At 34.8% G+C, this 15,615-nt stretch overlaps 2 protein-coding genes across 6 annotated transcripts; one reads left to right on the forward strand and one right to left on the reverse strand.

Moving 5' to 3' along the window:
• Positions 1-455: 455 nt before the first annotated feature.
• LOC132142559 (F-box only protein 8-like) lies at positions 456-8,908 on the reverse strand. Its single transcript, XM_059552514.1, has 6 exons — positions 8,698-8,908; positions 5,227-5,575; positions 4,289-4,415; positions 3,606-3,724; positions 3,104-3,300; positions 456-2,185 (listed from the first exon to the last, which is right to left on the reverse strand). Exons 2-6 carry the CDS (start codon positions 5,565-5,567, stop codon positions 1,998-2,000), a joined length of 972 nt encoding a protein of 323 aa, XP_059408497.1. The 5' UTR covers positions 5,568-5,575; positions 8,698-8,908; the 3' UTR covers positions 456-1,997.
• A 311-nt stretch (positions 8,909-9,219) lies between these two features.
• On the forward strand, positions 9,220-15,332 carry LOC132141952 (centrosomal protein of 44 kDa-like). Of its 5 annotated transcripts, XM_059551595.1 has the most exons (11): positions 9,220-9,321; positions 9,539-9,629; positions 11,357-11,504; positions 12,796-12,942; positions 13,279-13,377; positions 13,487-13,624; positions 13,961-14,173; positions 14,604-14,664; positions 14,741-14,856; positions 14,941-14,975; positions 15,095-15,332. In XM_059551595.1, the coding sequence occupies exons 2-11, from the start codon at positions 9,541-9,543 to the stop codon at positions 15,171-15,173; spliced, it is 1,125 nt and encodes a 374-aa protein (XP_059407578.1). In that variant the 5' UTR covers positions 9,220-9,321; positions 9,539-9,540; the 3' UTR covers positions 15,174-15,332. The 5 variants fall into 5 exon arrangements, with proteins under 5 accessions (XP_059407578.1, XP_059407581.1, XP_059407580.1 ...); XM_059551598.1 differs by lacking the exons at positions 9,220-9,321; positions 9,539-9,629 and adding an exon at positions 10,477-10,630; XM_059551597.1 differs by lacking the exons at positions 9,220-9,321; positions 9,539-9,629 and adding an exon at positions 10,512-10,660.
• The last annotated feature ends 283 nt before the right edge of the window (positions 15,333-15,615 follow it).

Here is a 15,615-nt window from a genome sequence, read left to right on the forward strand (position 1 = left end):
TGTATTCATGCTTAAATCTTAGTGTGAATCAAGTAAATTATCTTATAATCACATACTCTTTTGCTTCAAATGAACAGGAAAACGATAGGCTTGTCTTGTGATGTCTTTCCAAAGCTAAATTGCCAATGGAAATATATATATATAAAACAATTACATTCAATGCGGTAATAGGTTTGTCTGTCCAGTAAATGTCTGCTAATTTCTAAGAAGAAATGGCCGAATATAGGTTGTTTGAATTAATGTAGTCGCGTAATTTTTTTTATTAATTAAATTGACGAAAGAACCTTCCTAACATAAGTTAAAAGCATAATCTATAGGTTGTTCAACACGTGAATATTATTAGGCTATTTTTCCCCCCAATCAGTGAAAATGAATATCGTATTTAATTTAAACATGCTTTTTTTATGCTAAGGATCGGTGGACACAATGAAGAAGTTAGGCTACTATGCAAAGAGTGATTTTCAAAGTTTTATTTTATTTTTTAATACAGTCTATAAGTGCGTTAATCCAGTGTTATCATATTAAACAAATCCTTTCTGAAATTTAACTACAGTTTAGCAGAATTGTTTAAATAGAATTGCATATGCTGGATAACCCAATTATAGGGGCAGATGAGCTGTAATCTGTTATAAAAATTACAGTTAATTCAGTAGCCTACTGAATAATAATTGTCAGAATTATGTTGTTGTTGCCATAACATTTCACAAATAAATGCGGCAGCAGTTTTCTGAGTGGTTAGGTATTCATAGTATTGTGACATTGTAAGTATTCAAAAAAAAAAAAAAAAGTGCAAAAGGAGAGAATTTACTCTTTTACTTAAGGGAAAGACCACAGCTCTTAGTTAAAATACTCCAAAATTAAATATAATGTTTATAAATCTCTAACTTAAATATATACATTATGTGCAAATAAAATGTCCAACATTAAATTAAACTATGCAGTGTGTGTGAATAATAATAATTTTACTATTATTGTGTATATATTTAGTATTTTATCATCACTATTGGCACCCAATTGTAGTAAGTCTGAATAAGAGAAAAAAATACCCACATTTATGAGCTGAGAGTAAATTTTCAACTAAAAGACATGATGTCCAATGAATTATTTGAGAAATAGAAAAGGCTTGTCTCGAACATACTTAGATGTTCAGATGAAACCGATCGCTGATTAAATTTGCTTGAATATGAAGTATGTGTATATCATTAATATGATTGGAAAATGTTCTAACAGAATGTGATGAACAACAACACAAAAAAGAATGTCAAAAAACGGTAGAAAGGAAGAGGACCAAAAAAGGTACCAAACCTCTGAATTATACATAATAAAAATTCAGTGCATATGTCTCACAGGATTTCAATCTTCTCAACGAAGATGAGACATGTGACAATGCACAGACACAAAGCCTCCTAAAACAAGAAAGTAGACACAGAATTAAAATAAAAAATGTGTTTGTTCATAATCAATATTGTAAGTGTGGTGTTTTAGTTTGTCAATTCTTTAATATCACAGTGACTGTAGAAAGAATGTCTTAGACTTGCCTGAATTTTGTAGATATGGCAAAAAAAGCTGACATTCATTTGATAAGCACGAGAGGTTTCCAAATGATGAGAAAAAAAAAAGTTGTCTTTGTAAATATGATGCAAGCCACATCAATTCTACATTCAGCTTTAACTGATGTCATAGCTTATCTCATATATCTTCATGTAGCTACATGGTTTTGCAGGTTTAAGCGCTTTGTGGTAGATAAACCTTGTCGCTATCATTGCTAGCCTGCTAACAAATGACTTGCTCTGCTGATTCTTCACATTGTGGTGGTCCTCCGCTCCTGTGCAATGCAGCACATCATATCAAGGGCTTCACTCACAAGACTTCAGTTTAAAATGACCTGCAGAGTTCTGACAGTGTTTCTTCCAGCTTGAAGCAGAATCCTTCCTAGTGCAGTCGCTGAAGTTTTACGTGCCAGCAGTCTCTCTCTAACATGTCAAGCGCTGTAGTGCCTAGGCCGCCACATGGCCGATCAGATAGATGTTGTCATAGAGGTGCCCTACAAAGTCCTCGCTGATGTTCTGAGCAGCCCGCCGTGTGTTTCGGATAAACTCCCTCTTGGACATCTTGTTCTTTACGTGAGGGCTGGTCAGATCGATGGAGAGAAGAATGAGGGAATAGCACAGAACGTACACTGCATCTACAAAAAACAGAAGAGAGAGGTGTGTTAACTACAGTACTATACTAAAACCGTAAAAAAAAAGAATAAGAAAAAAGAAACATTAACTGAAATAAAAGATTGTCTATTTATCTTTATATTTTAACAGACAATGTTGGATTATTTAATTTACTGGTATATAGTGCAAAAGGTTTGTACACATGCTCTTTAGTTGCTGTACACATAACATTATAACATTTTCACTTGAGTTTTCGCATTTATAAATCCTAATTTTCTCCTCATGTTTGACACAGGATGAAATCCATTTAACTTAATATCAAATCTGATTGTACATGCATTTTATATATGAGGTCCCTGCTCTGCATACTTCTGAGAACTATCCAAAATTCTCTTTCCGTCATACCTACAGATGTCGGTTTAAAGCTTTAACGTTACTATCAGTAAAGATTAAAAAAAAAAAAAAGGATGGAAGAGTGAGTTCTGTCAGTAATTTATAATAAATCTTCCAGCTTGTACAGTAGCACACATGCACTACAGGTCAAATGTTATTGCAGAAGATAACTCTGACTGGTTGGACTCAGAGTTGGGCTCTCATTTGTTAACACTTTAAGCCAGCAGGCTTAGCTCAGCTTTAGAAAAAAATGACAGTGTCAGTACAAGGATTTCTCACATGTTGCTTATACAAAGACAAGATCATGCAGATAGATCTACCGATTGTTAAAATATGTTTGACAAATCAATACATGACAATACAAATCCTGCAAACTGATTTGTATGGACCAATACTAGAACCAGTATTTCAGCTTTAATTTTTGCTCCAGGTAATAACCAGTGTACGTCACCTGTGACCTGCTGAGACACCGGATGATCAGCAAAACAAATCACAGTGATCTTGATGTCACAGTTACACACAAGATCACTCTGTAGTACTTCACTTACCAGGACTTAAGCCCACTTCCTGCACCAGAGTGGGGTTGCAGGCACAGAAACGATGAGAAAACTTAGTGATGAGGGTCTCCAGGTACTCGCCCCTCTCCTCCGGGGCATGAATGTGTCTAAAGAAGTCTCTCAGTGCATTAGGGAGGAACTGGTTACTAAAGTTATGAAGTGTGACAAGCTCATCCAAGACATCTCGCCTGCAAACACAGCAGTTTTACATTTGAATTATTATCAGCAGCAGAAAAAAATACTAAATTTGAATCTAGATGTTTGTAGTTATTATCAGCTGTACAGTATTATTTATAACGTAAATTTGTGTGTGTATAAATATATGAATTAACTGTGCCCTTATTTGTTTTCCTCCAAATATAACCAAGGTTCATGGTATTGATGTACATAGCTTGGTCTAAGTTATAAAACTGCAATTCTTCTACATTAATAAAATACATGAACAATATATATATATATATATTAAAAAAAACAAAAAAAACAATAAACGAACCGTTCATCAAGATAAATCTGCAGCATCTTCCAGTTCAGCATTCTGGTATAGAATATAAACTTGGCAATTTCCTTCGGGTGGTCCACAAGAATACCTCTGGACATGAAGTAACTGACACCCTGAATAAAAGAGCCCACATAAAACAGGGTGAGGGCATTAGGAGGAAAAAGAGAAGGAGGGGGAACGCTTTTTACCAGACACCGCAGTTTAGTCCGGAGAAAGGCTATCGCATGTCCTTTAAGTGGACAGCTAAAGCTTTGCTAATCTAACCTAAGACACAAGCGAGGGGGAGTCGAGACATTCAAATGCATCTTTGAACAGAAATGATGTTTTTAGAGCAGCTTGCATGAGAGAAAAGCCATATATTTAGTTTTAATCCGGGTTGTGGTCAAAAAGCCTATGTCATGCACCATTATTCATTCTACGTGAGCTTGTAAAAATAATATATTTAGTCTGCAGTATGAACATTTCTGGGTTATGTGGGAATTTACAGGGTGGAGAAGGAAACTTGATCATATTAAGTCATATTAATCATACATAGCTGGTCAGAATTGTATTTCCAAAGCATATTGCGGCTATGATCATTTCTCTGTTTCTTGCCCATTTAAACATGAAATGGTTTGGCCTCTGATTAAGAAGACATTATTGTGGAAAGACAGAACAAAAGCTTGTATTTTTTGTACCTCTTGCGGGTTGGCGTTGAAGGTTAGACTTCCTTCATCTAACTCCATGTAGAGTTTTCTATATGAAAATCCAGATGGAAGCCTTCGGTTGTATATGGAACAGTGACCCCAAGTGGACTTGCACAGGCTAGAGGGCAGACAAAGAAAAACAAGAACATGAATTGGAGAAATGGCAAAATATAAAAAACTTTCTTCATAAGTGGAAAAATATATTTAATTATTTTTTTTTTTTATGGTCAATAAATAAATAAATAAAATAAATAAAAAAAAATTGTGTAAACTATGATACATTACAAATTTTGGGTTAAGTTAGATTTAAACAAAATATATAATCATAATAATAATGGTTTTATTATTTATAAGTGAAAATATAAACATAATATAAACAATATAATGCTTCAAAAAATTACTATTTCAAATAAATGCTGTTCATTTTTTTTATATGCATCAAGGAATCTTGAAAAATCATCACTGCGTGAATGCATCATGATTTCCAGAAAAATATTAAGCAGCATATAATATAATTAACAAAAGTAATTATTAACAACAGTGCACCAATAATAGACAATTAAGCAGCAAATCAGCATATTGGGATCATTTCTGAAGGATCATGTGACACTGAAAATATCCCTATTTCAATAAAATATTAATCAATATTTGACAAATATTAAAATAGAATACATTTATTTAATTTGAAATAATATTTTGCATTATTACTGTTTTACTGTATTAATTAAATAAATCCTTATTAAATCCCTTTTTAATTGCAGCCTTGGTGAGCATAAAAACTTTCTATCAAAAACATTTGAAAAATGAATTAATTAATTATTCCACACTTTTGTTGTAGTTTATTTGTCTATTGCCTCCCTTATACAGTTCTCCTTCCATTATAATTGAGAAAATATTTGAAATATGTGGAAGCTAAACACATCACTAACCCCTGCCACAGGTACTCATCATTGCCCAAGTCCTGCCACACACAGGAGGCCAGGCACAGGTCGGTAGCATTTAGGTAGGAGAGGATGGTGATGCTGAGTTCGGGAGGCAGCATCTCAAGATCGATGAAGCCCTGCTCCTCTTTGCCCTTGCGGACGCGCAGCAGGTGGCTGATGTCGGTGCTGGACACCTGGCACTGTGGTGTGCGACGCTGCTGCAGGGGGTCAGCCAGTGGGGGCCCCATCCTCCGGCCCCGCTCTCTGTCCTGCTGGAGGAAGCACTGTTCACTGTACTGCTGCTGCAGCTGCTGGTTCCTCGCCACCCTCCACAGACCCTGACCCATCTGCAGATCTGAAAAATTTTGCATATGAGTGAAAATTCAATACATACAGTACAGACCAAAAGTTTGGAAACATTACTATTTTTAATGTTTTTGAAAGAAGTTTCTTCTGCTCATCAAGCCTGCATTTATTTGATCAAAAACACAGAAAAAAACAGTAATATTGTGAAATATTATTACAACTTAAAATAATAGTTTTCTATTTGAATATACTTTAAAAAATAATTTAGTTCTGTGATGCAAAGCTGTATTTTCAGCATCATTACTCCAGCCTTCAGTGTCACGTGTAACATCCAGTCTATCACATGATCATTTAGAAATCATTTTAATATTCTGATTTATTATGAGTGTTGGAAACAGTTCTGCTGTCTAATATATTTCATGAATAAAAGGTTAAAAAGAACTGCATTTATATAAAAAAAAAAAATTAATAATATATATTCTAATAATATATTTTCTTTACTATCACTTTTTATCAATTTAACACATCCTTGCTGAATAAAAGTATTGATTTTATTAAAAAAAAGAAAAAAAAAATTACTGACCCCAAATTGCTGACCAGTAGTGTATATTGTTATTACAAAATATTTATATTTTAAGTACATAGCTTCTTCTTTTTTTAATTTTTTTTTTTACTTTTTATTCATCAAAGTATCCTAAAAAAGTGTCACATGTTCTGAAAAAATATTAAGCAGCAGAACTGTTTCCAACTTTGATAATGAATCATCATATTAGAATGATTTCTAAAGGATCATGTGATAATGATCCTAAAAAAATTCAGCTTTGCATCACAGAAATAAATGATAATTTAAAGTATAATAAATTTAAAAACAATTATTTTAAATTGTAATAATATATCACAATATTACATCTTTTTTCTGTATTTTTGATCAAATAAATGCAGGCTTGATGAGCAGAAGAAACGTCTTTCAAAAACATTAAAAATAATAATGTTTCCAAACTTTTGGTCTGTACTGTACATATACGTCTTCAGGCCTCGATGCATTTAAATAGTAGTTTGTGTATTTAAAGCAGCATTTACACTACTGGTCAAAAGTTTGGAACTGGAAGTGAGAATTTGTTACTGTTTTTGAAAGTAGTCTCTTTTGCTCATCAAGGCTGCATTTATTTGATAAAAAATAAAAGGAAAAACTGTAATATTGTGAAAAATTATTACAATTTAAAATAACAGTTTTTTTATATTGTTTTTTTTAATACATTTGAAGTTTTCTGTGATGGAAATGCTTAATTTTCAACAGGCATTGCTCCAGTCATTAGTGTCAAATGATCCTTCAGAAATCATTCTAATATGATGATTAGGTGTTCGATCATTGTCAGTTATTGGTGCTCAATTATTAATGGTTGTTATTATAATCAAGTTGAATGCTATAATATAAATGCCTTTACTGTCACTTTTAAACAGTTTAATGTGTCCTTTTTTTTCTTACCCCAAACTGTGGATTGGTAATGGATGACAGTTTTGAAAAAATCTACAAAAACTGTTTTCAACATTGATAATAATAAGTAATGTTTCTAGAGAAGTATATTAGTATTAGTATCAGTATATTACAATTATTTCTGAAGGAACATGTGACACTAAAGACTGGAGTAATGATGCTGAAAATTCAGCTTTGCCAGTTTCTGTGCAGAAACTGCAGATCAGTAAATTAGTGCAAAATTCAGCAGATCAGTTTCTGTTTTTGATTTCATATACATTAAGCAGCAGAAGCTGACGTAATCTCAGCAACTTGAGACATTTGATATGGACAGGCAATCCTGCATTTATTTCATGTTTTGCTGATAACACTTGTATATGATGTGATTTTTATATATTATTAAGGAAAAGCTTTGTGTCTAAAGCCTTTTATCTGTCTGACTTCTGTTCCTATTAAATAAACCAGAGTAATCCAGAGGCCTCAAGCTCTCTGCACTTTATTCTTGGTTTAGATCATTTCGGTTAGGTCTCTGAATCCTTATCCAATCAGAGCAAAACAGCCTCTAGGAAACAGTTTTTAGTGCTAGTGTGCAGTAGTTAGCTGGGAAATAAAACCCCTGATGGCAGCTTTATCTTCACTGCAGTAGCACTAATCCTCTCGTGGAGATACGCATTAAGCCTATTTATGTGGCCCTGTCTGACTCCCTCCAAGGGCCTTCCTCTCTAAAACATGTCTCTATTTATGAGAGGCCTTGTTATTCTTGTCTTTAACGACCTATTGAATGCTCTCTGGTTGCTCTCCTTGTCGCAGAGCCTCTAATATGGCAGCCTTACTTATATGAATTTGACATATACTTGCTGAGAACTGATGTAATGTCACTGCACCTGCTATTTGGCATTCAGTATGAGGAGCTTAGGCATTCTTAGACCTGCTTAAAACATGGACCAGAAATCTGAACAAGGTCAATGAACTCTTACAAACTATTTTCCTCTGCTTTTTCTAAAGACAGGAGCGGCTAAAAAAAAAAAAAATCAAAGTTAATATAATAGTTATATAAAGTTATATATTTAACATCTTTTTTTTTTTGCAAGACATGGTGGATTAGTTTATATAACTCTTGTGTTTTTATTAAAAGTGAAAGTAAACAGGTCTAGCAGCACCATGCATGTTCTGTTTGTGGTGCTCTATTTACTGTACATTCTGACAATACAATGACAAGAACAAAGTCATTTTTACACTATCTGAAAAATACATTATTAGTTGATTAAGCAAAAAGTACTTCAAAAGTACCCTGACCTAAATTTCTGTGTTTATTTGCATATCAGTAGCCTTTCAGATTTTAGCCCTAACAAAGGAGAACTCACCTGACATATTACATAGGTGTACAACATATAAACTTAAGCTCTGACACGTTATATATTAATCAAATACATGTTATTTAGGGTTTCACTCTATTAATATTGAGAATGTTATGACTGACATTCAAATCGAGGTTTTCTACAGCTTTTCTTTTCTAAGCAAAGGTTTTTCATCATGTTTGGCTGAAGCACAAAGTCCCGCCTCGCTCTAAAACAATTGGTTGAAATTCCAATTTGACACACAAACCCGAACTCTGATTGGACGTTGCGCAAAATGACGCGTGAAACTCTTCTGTTTTTATTTTTGCAGCGTCAAACGCGCAAAGCAGCACCACCTACCTCGGTGTATAGAAATACTTCTACCGCCGCCGCGACGAAATGACTTGCTGATCTGCCACTGTCCCACGGATGAAATGATCACAGTCCTTCAACAGGAGCCTAGGACAGCCATCTCGACAGCTCCACCGCTGCGCTGCTGATCCTGTGACACGATCATTCATCAGCTCCTTGCTCCTCCTCGTCCACTCTGGCCAGACTCTGACGTCTCTTGTTATTGGTGGAAGTGACGCAAATCTCTCAGAGTAAATGTAACACAGGTACATACAACAGGCACTTTCGATTGAAGTTTTTTTTTTCCACCGTGTTTCTCAAATTATTCTGCTATATATATATATTTGTAATATATATATATTACAAATTTGGTAATGGCAATTTCATGAAATGATTTATTTACTAATGTATTTATTTAAAAAGTGCTTAACGGTTAACAAAAAACCCTATTGACTGTAATGGAAAATGTTTAAAAGAATGAATCGAAGGCGTGAATGTGTTGAAGTGAAACACTGGTTGGACCGTCTCTGTTCGTCTCTGGTGCGTAGAAACCAATCACAACAAACCTGAATATTTCAGCGGTAAAAACAAACGCGAGGAACAACTCTGGATTACTAGAAAATTCAACTATCGGTAAGACACAAAGCTGTTAATATATTACAATCGCTAATCAGGTTACGAAATATAATAACGTTAATCAAGATTTAAGTTACGTTACTTGTTAAAACAACATGCCAAGATCTTTTTACATTGTGTGGTCAATGAATGGTAAATTGACAGCGGTAACTTATGCAGTTAAACTTATTCATAAAAATGCAATTCCTGATTAAATCCGTCCTGGCCATGACAGAGATGAGCACTGGTGATCTGAAGGGTTGTCTGAGAAAGCTGGAAGCGTCTCTCCGTTCTCTGAAGTATCCCAGAGAAGTGGATTATCAAAGGTATGAAATATGATGCATGTTAAAGAAAGAGTAACCAAAAATAACAATTCTCTCTTTATTTACTTAACTCGATGTTTCTGGAATCTAGAATATAACTTACTATTTTCCGTGGAACTATATATGGAGATGTCAGTCCATAATAAATAAATAAATAAATATATATATATATATATATATATATATATATATATATATATATATATATAATACAGTATATCCACACACAATATACATAATTACATGAACTTTGAAATTGTCCTTTTTTGTTCTATTTTTTTAATATATATTTATTAATGTAGAAATTCATCTATAACTGGATTAATCTGTAATACAGTTCTGCTGTTCAGGTGATCATTCCGTGCAAGACATTTTCCAAATTCATCCACATGGGCATGAGTCAGATCATACCTGTGTAAAAATGACAAAAACATTAGCAGAGTGAGCATTTTATAAATATTAATTCTTGCGCAGCATTCATGTTAACGCTGTAAAAGGTAATTAAACAAAGGGCAGTAAAAGGAAGTATTGAAAAGGAAGAGGAAGTGTTAGCTGGGGGAGATCCAAGTGCTTGATCAGCTGTCAAAGAGACAGGCTGAGCTCTTCATTGGAGAAATGGTGAAAAAAAAGTGTGATATGGTGTTGTTCTTATAGCCATGTCATGTATTGGGTCACACAGCATCAGTTTAGCAGAATTAATGATTTGAGCTCCACTGATTAGAGCAGGGATCTCCAACCCTGCTCCTGGAGAGCTAACGTCCTGCAGACTTCAGTTCCAACCCTGCTCCAACACACCTGTCTGTAATTATCAAGTAGCCCTGAACACCTTGATTAGCCAGTTCAGGTGTGTTTGATTGGGGTTGGAGCTGAAATCTGTCGGATGGTAGCCCTTCAGGAGCAGGGTTAGAGACCACTGGATGAGAGTCTGGGCCTCTGCACAGGATCTTTGACAGTGGTCCAAAATATAATTCTGCTGCGTACTTGCAAACATGCTTGACAAGAGGGTGCATAATATAGTAAATTAAATTCAAAATGTTTGTTTACCTTGTATATCTTTGCCGTTTAAAGCAGGATTAAGCCTCTATTTTTTTCCATGAACCTCAATTAAATAGTACCCCGTCAACTAAAATTTGACCACAGGGATAAATCCTATAATTTGAGCAGATAAAAAAAAAATCCATCACTTCACAGGACAATTCATGCCCCCAATTCCTCCCCCAATTTTTTTGGCCTAGGTTTTAAACATCTTGACTCGTATAAACATCCAAAATGGGACTCTGCCAGTGTTTCATGTCCCATACTTGGTTTTGAAGTTTGGAAAGTTGCAGATTTGTCCGGAGCCTCTCCAGTGCTGAGATATTTTGTAAACAGGCTTTACAAAAAACAGCTCCGTTTCGCCACCAGGATCCCAAGCTGCACATCAGATGCTCAGTGAAGAGGTTTTGATGTGAGATCCATCAAAAATAACCATGCTTCTGGAAAAAGACAGATCCATTTGGCTTCTATGTGCTGGAGACGGTCCAGAAAGATGACTTAATTTGTCTCCAGCACCACACTCAAAATAGCTTGCACACAATTTAGGGCTATTATTTTGTACTGCCATGTAATAAATAAATAAATGTTATATTTGATTTAAAACCTTTATGTGGTGTTGATTTTGTGACACTTTTTAATGAGAGGTTTGTCAGTACCAGTGCTTCATAATTTGATGTTGTGTTTTACTCTTCCAGACTGGCTGTGGGAGATCCATCAGCTTGTCTTCCTGTTGTGAGCTTTGCCTTCACGTCCTTTTCCCCCTCACTCACAGAGCACCTGGTTGATTATGGCGTGGAACTAACCGGAATGAATGATTTACGATTCATTGAGAATGTTTACAAGGTGAATTGCATTAACCATATATTATATTTTTTGTTATGTATCTTATGTATTATGCATATATTGTACATATAGCTTTTTAACTGAACTTAAATATTTGAACACAAGATTCTCCCAAAAAGGAAAATGAATTTATTTGTTTATGCATTTCCTTTTTTTTATTTCCTTCTTTTCTGCAGAATGCAAAAGAACGAATTTCAAAGAATGTTGTTACCAAACCAAATGTTGTTTTTCTGTCCATTGACAAAAAGAAACACAGGAAAACGTTTCAAAATATCTTTTTTTTTTTTACGTTTCAAAATACCCCCCCCCCCCCCCCCAGAGCTGGTGGTTTAAAGGAATTGGTTGTTTTAAATACTTCAAAGTGGTTGCAGTTGCTTTGTCTCATTCTTGAGGACGGAAAGTTCATTTAACGAGGTCAAACAATATAGAACTTTGAACAAGTTGTTGATATTGTTTTTCACTCTGCCTTTAATGAGGTGGATTTCTTTTTGAGAAAGCAATTTCACATGTAATGAAATTCACAAAGCCAGGCTTTGTGCTGCCTGTCCTAATAGCCTTATTTATTGGCACTGTCCCTGATCTGGGAGGGTTTTACCCCCACATCAGAAATGCAGGGCTCTCCAAAGCTCTGTGATTCAGAGCATCTGTAGACCTATTCTCCAGCAAAGCATTCAGATGTTCAACTGGCAGCTCTTCTCCAATAAGTCTTGAGTAATTACATTTGTCTGCTCGCGTCTCTCTCCTGCAGTGAGAGAACAAAAAAAGGGGGCAGGCCTTCATGTTGGTCCAAGTCGTCTGATCTCAGTTTAACTCAAAGCCGATTCTGTACCTTTAGCCGTGGGACTGAAGCGCTGCTCTGTCTTTCAGCACTTCCTTCTGTTCATTGACCTTTTATGCAGTTCTAAAAGAAATCTGGCCTTCATCCCAGGATAATGTGCAGCTCGCATGAAATATTCTGGGGGGAATAAGTGGTCCCATCATATTACCTTGAGGACATTGGTGGCATTTAGCAGGAAAGTGGTGTTTAGCAGTTTTGTCATATTTTTCCATTCTTCATTTTCCCTTTGTGCTACAGCTCACTGTTTACATCAGGTGTGTCCCTGAGATTAGTCTTGGTGGCTCCTCTGGAGTACCTCCTGAACCAGAAACTCTACAAATCCAATTTTTGTTGTGGTTGTGATTTTAATCCACTTAGGGGAGCATTTCCTTTTAAACAATAAAGCGTACACATAGTAATATTTCTTTTATTTGTTGGATCTGCATTTTCATGTGAAAATCTCTTAAAATGTAGGTCTTGCGGGAGGTTTTCAGCTACAAGCCACTGTTGACCAAACAGCAGTTCCTTCAGTTTGGCTTTGCTGAAAGGAAAGTCCTCATTCTCTGTGATATCATTGGCCTTGTTCTCAACAAACACAAAGAACTCACTAAAGAAAGCAAGGTATTCCAAAGATTTACCCATGCAGGTTTTCTTATATAGAGATTTGGTACTGTTTCAATTATCGGCCAATATTTAAACATTTGTATGTATATTTGATATTATCTATTATTATTTATTAATTTAATTTAATTGATATGATTTATTTTAGTTTTTGTGTGTGTGTTATTTTTAATCTATTTAGATATAATTATATTATAATATAATATCAGAAATGTATTGGTTATTGGCCATAATGTAATTGGAAAATAATTCTAAGCTTATTATATTATATTATATTATATTATATTATATTATATTAGTAGAAACATTGTTTATTTTATTTTATTTTTTTAACAGCATGTCAGTAAGGCAAAGAGAAGGCCTCAGTTCAAGAGCTGCAGTAAAAATGAGATCCCTTCTGCTGAGAGTAACTCACTGGGGTTAACAGCCCTGACAGTAAGTGTTCATGTTTCGGACAATAGACATGATTTGATTTGATTATAATAATATTTATTATAATAATAATATTTAATATTATTATTGATGTTGTTTCTGTCCCTCTTAGGTACCTCAGAAGCAGCCACTGGTAGAAAGGCATCTTGGCAGCAGCTCAGTACCAGCTCCGATCAGATGCTCCTCAGAAGAGCATCCACAGCAGGATGAGGAAACAGAAAAGGACTTGTCTCAGCCTGCAGATTCCATTGTGAGAATGTGCAACCTGCAACACATTTACACAGAGGGAGGTGCATGAGAATCAACTAGTCAAAGTACTCTGCATTTATGGTTGAAAGAAAGTGTGAAACACTACGAGAACCATTGTTGGTGACAATGGTTTTGATTTAAAACAAAATATAAATTAGATTAAATATAAATTATTATTTTTCACCCTAAATGTTTTTGGGGAATCATTTTTGCTCATTTTAATGTGTTAGAGATCTCACCTACACAGTTACTCAAAATGCCAGTTCCTAGAACTAAGAATCCTCTGCAAAGTTCTGAATTTGTTCAATCCAATCTAATGCACAGGCTGTCTTGTTAGGAGTGGGTTTTAGAGAGCCGGCTGAGGGGTGTAGAAGCAAGTCTTCTGGAGAGTGTTGGCAGACTGGAGCAGCGACTGGCCCTAATGGAACACAGGATTCATGCTCTGGAGAAAAGCTTTGCCGGCAAGATTATCATTGAAAGCAGCCAGTGGGAGAACTTGGAGAGTCGTGTGCTTCTGCTGGAGACCAGGCTGGCACTGACCTCAGCACAGGTACAGGAGTTTTACATCTGTTTGGAGGTTAGGAACTTAAAATTTAAATTTCTATTGCTATTGTAGGATAATGCTGCTTTCTCCCAAAACTCACTTTGATGATGAAACATTACGTGATGAAAAGCAGTGACATTCTCCAGCGCAGTTACACATGCACTAGCAAAGCTCTCACATGTGTTCGTTTCAAAAATGGGAAATTCATTTGGAAAATGCAGTATTTTAGGAAGACTGCAAACACTTTCTTTCTTTAAACAGGCCAAATGCCATTATACAGCAACTGATGTGTTCAGCAAAGAGAATGTTTGTGTTCATGAGCATTCTATTTTAGGATTTGATTTAAAATGACAAGTTGACATTGCAGAAGTAGTGAATATAAGATGAGTTAATTTGATTTATGGTGCTTACAAAACAGTTTTCTCTACTTCTATAGGGTCTAACTTTAGGAGGTGGTGTCCTCAGTACAAACAATGGTAGATTCAAAGAGGACACAGGTACTTGGCAACATTTTAACTTTAAAATTGAAATAATTTAAAGAAACTATACATTCCTTAAATCTAAAATTGTTAGAGTTTTCCATTTGTATCTGTGTTAAAGTATCTACAATTTCTACTGTGATTCATCCACCATCTGACATCAGTGATAATGGACACACTTCAGCCAGTTCTCCTCCGACAGCTCCCCAGGTGACCATCCATCCATCCATCCATCAAATTTTCAAGACAAGTTTACTAACTGCTATATATATATTTTTTCATTCTGTTTCTTAGAATTTTAAAGAAAGGCTGGACAGAATAGTTTACATGTAAGTGTTATTTTTAGATAAATATTTTAGAAAGGGTAGTGATTTGTGTGTGATAAAGAAAAAATGGTCAATTAGACACAGGACTGCACATCAATAAATTTTTTTCTGTCCCATTTCAGGATGAAGGATACATCTAACATTCTGCAAAACCGAATCGACAATGTCAATTTGATCACAGTCCAGAGAAACTTATTTTAAAGGAATACAATTTCTGTCATTTTTTACTCATTTTGTTCCAAAATTAGTGTGACGAAGACTTTCTGACAAACAGACCAAAACTGATTCTTTAAAAGTCTTGCCTAACACCGTAGGGTTATGGTAGCACCTGTATTTCGAATAAATCGGATGGAAACTTTTTATCAGTCATCGGTTTTTTTTTTTTTTTTTTGCATGACAAAAAAAATCATTAGTGCCACATGTGGCACCATATTTGATTGAGAATTTTCAGAAGTAACAGATTTTCACTGAAAAACTCTTAAATTTATGTTTGTTTCTCACACAAAGGTGTTTATTATAATTATTATTAATAATAAAAATATAATTTTGTCAATTTGTTAATTTTGTAACAAAAGAAAGAGCTGTGTGAAGGGTTCCACTAAAAAAAACAAAAAAGACTGAGGGTGAGTGAATGCTTTTTTGG

The sequence above is a fragment of the Carassius carassius genome, chromosome 6, assembly GCF_963082965.1.
Source record: "Carassius carassius chromosome 6, fCarCar2.1, whole genome shotgun sequence".
In the NCBI taxonomy this organism is placed as follows: Eukaryota; Metazoa; Chordata; class Actinopteri; order Cypriniformes; family Cyprinidae; genus Carassius; species Carassius carassius.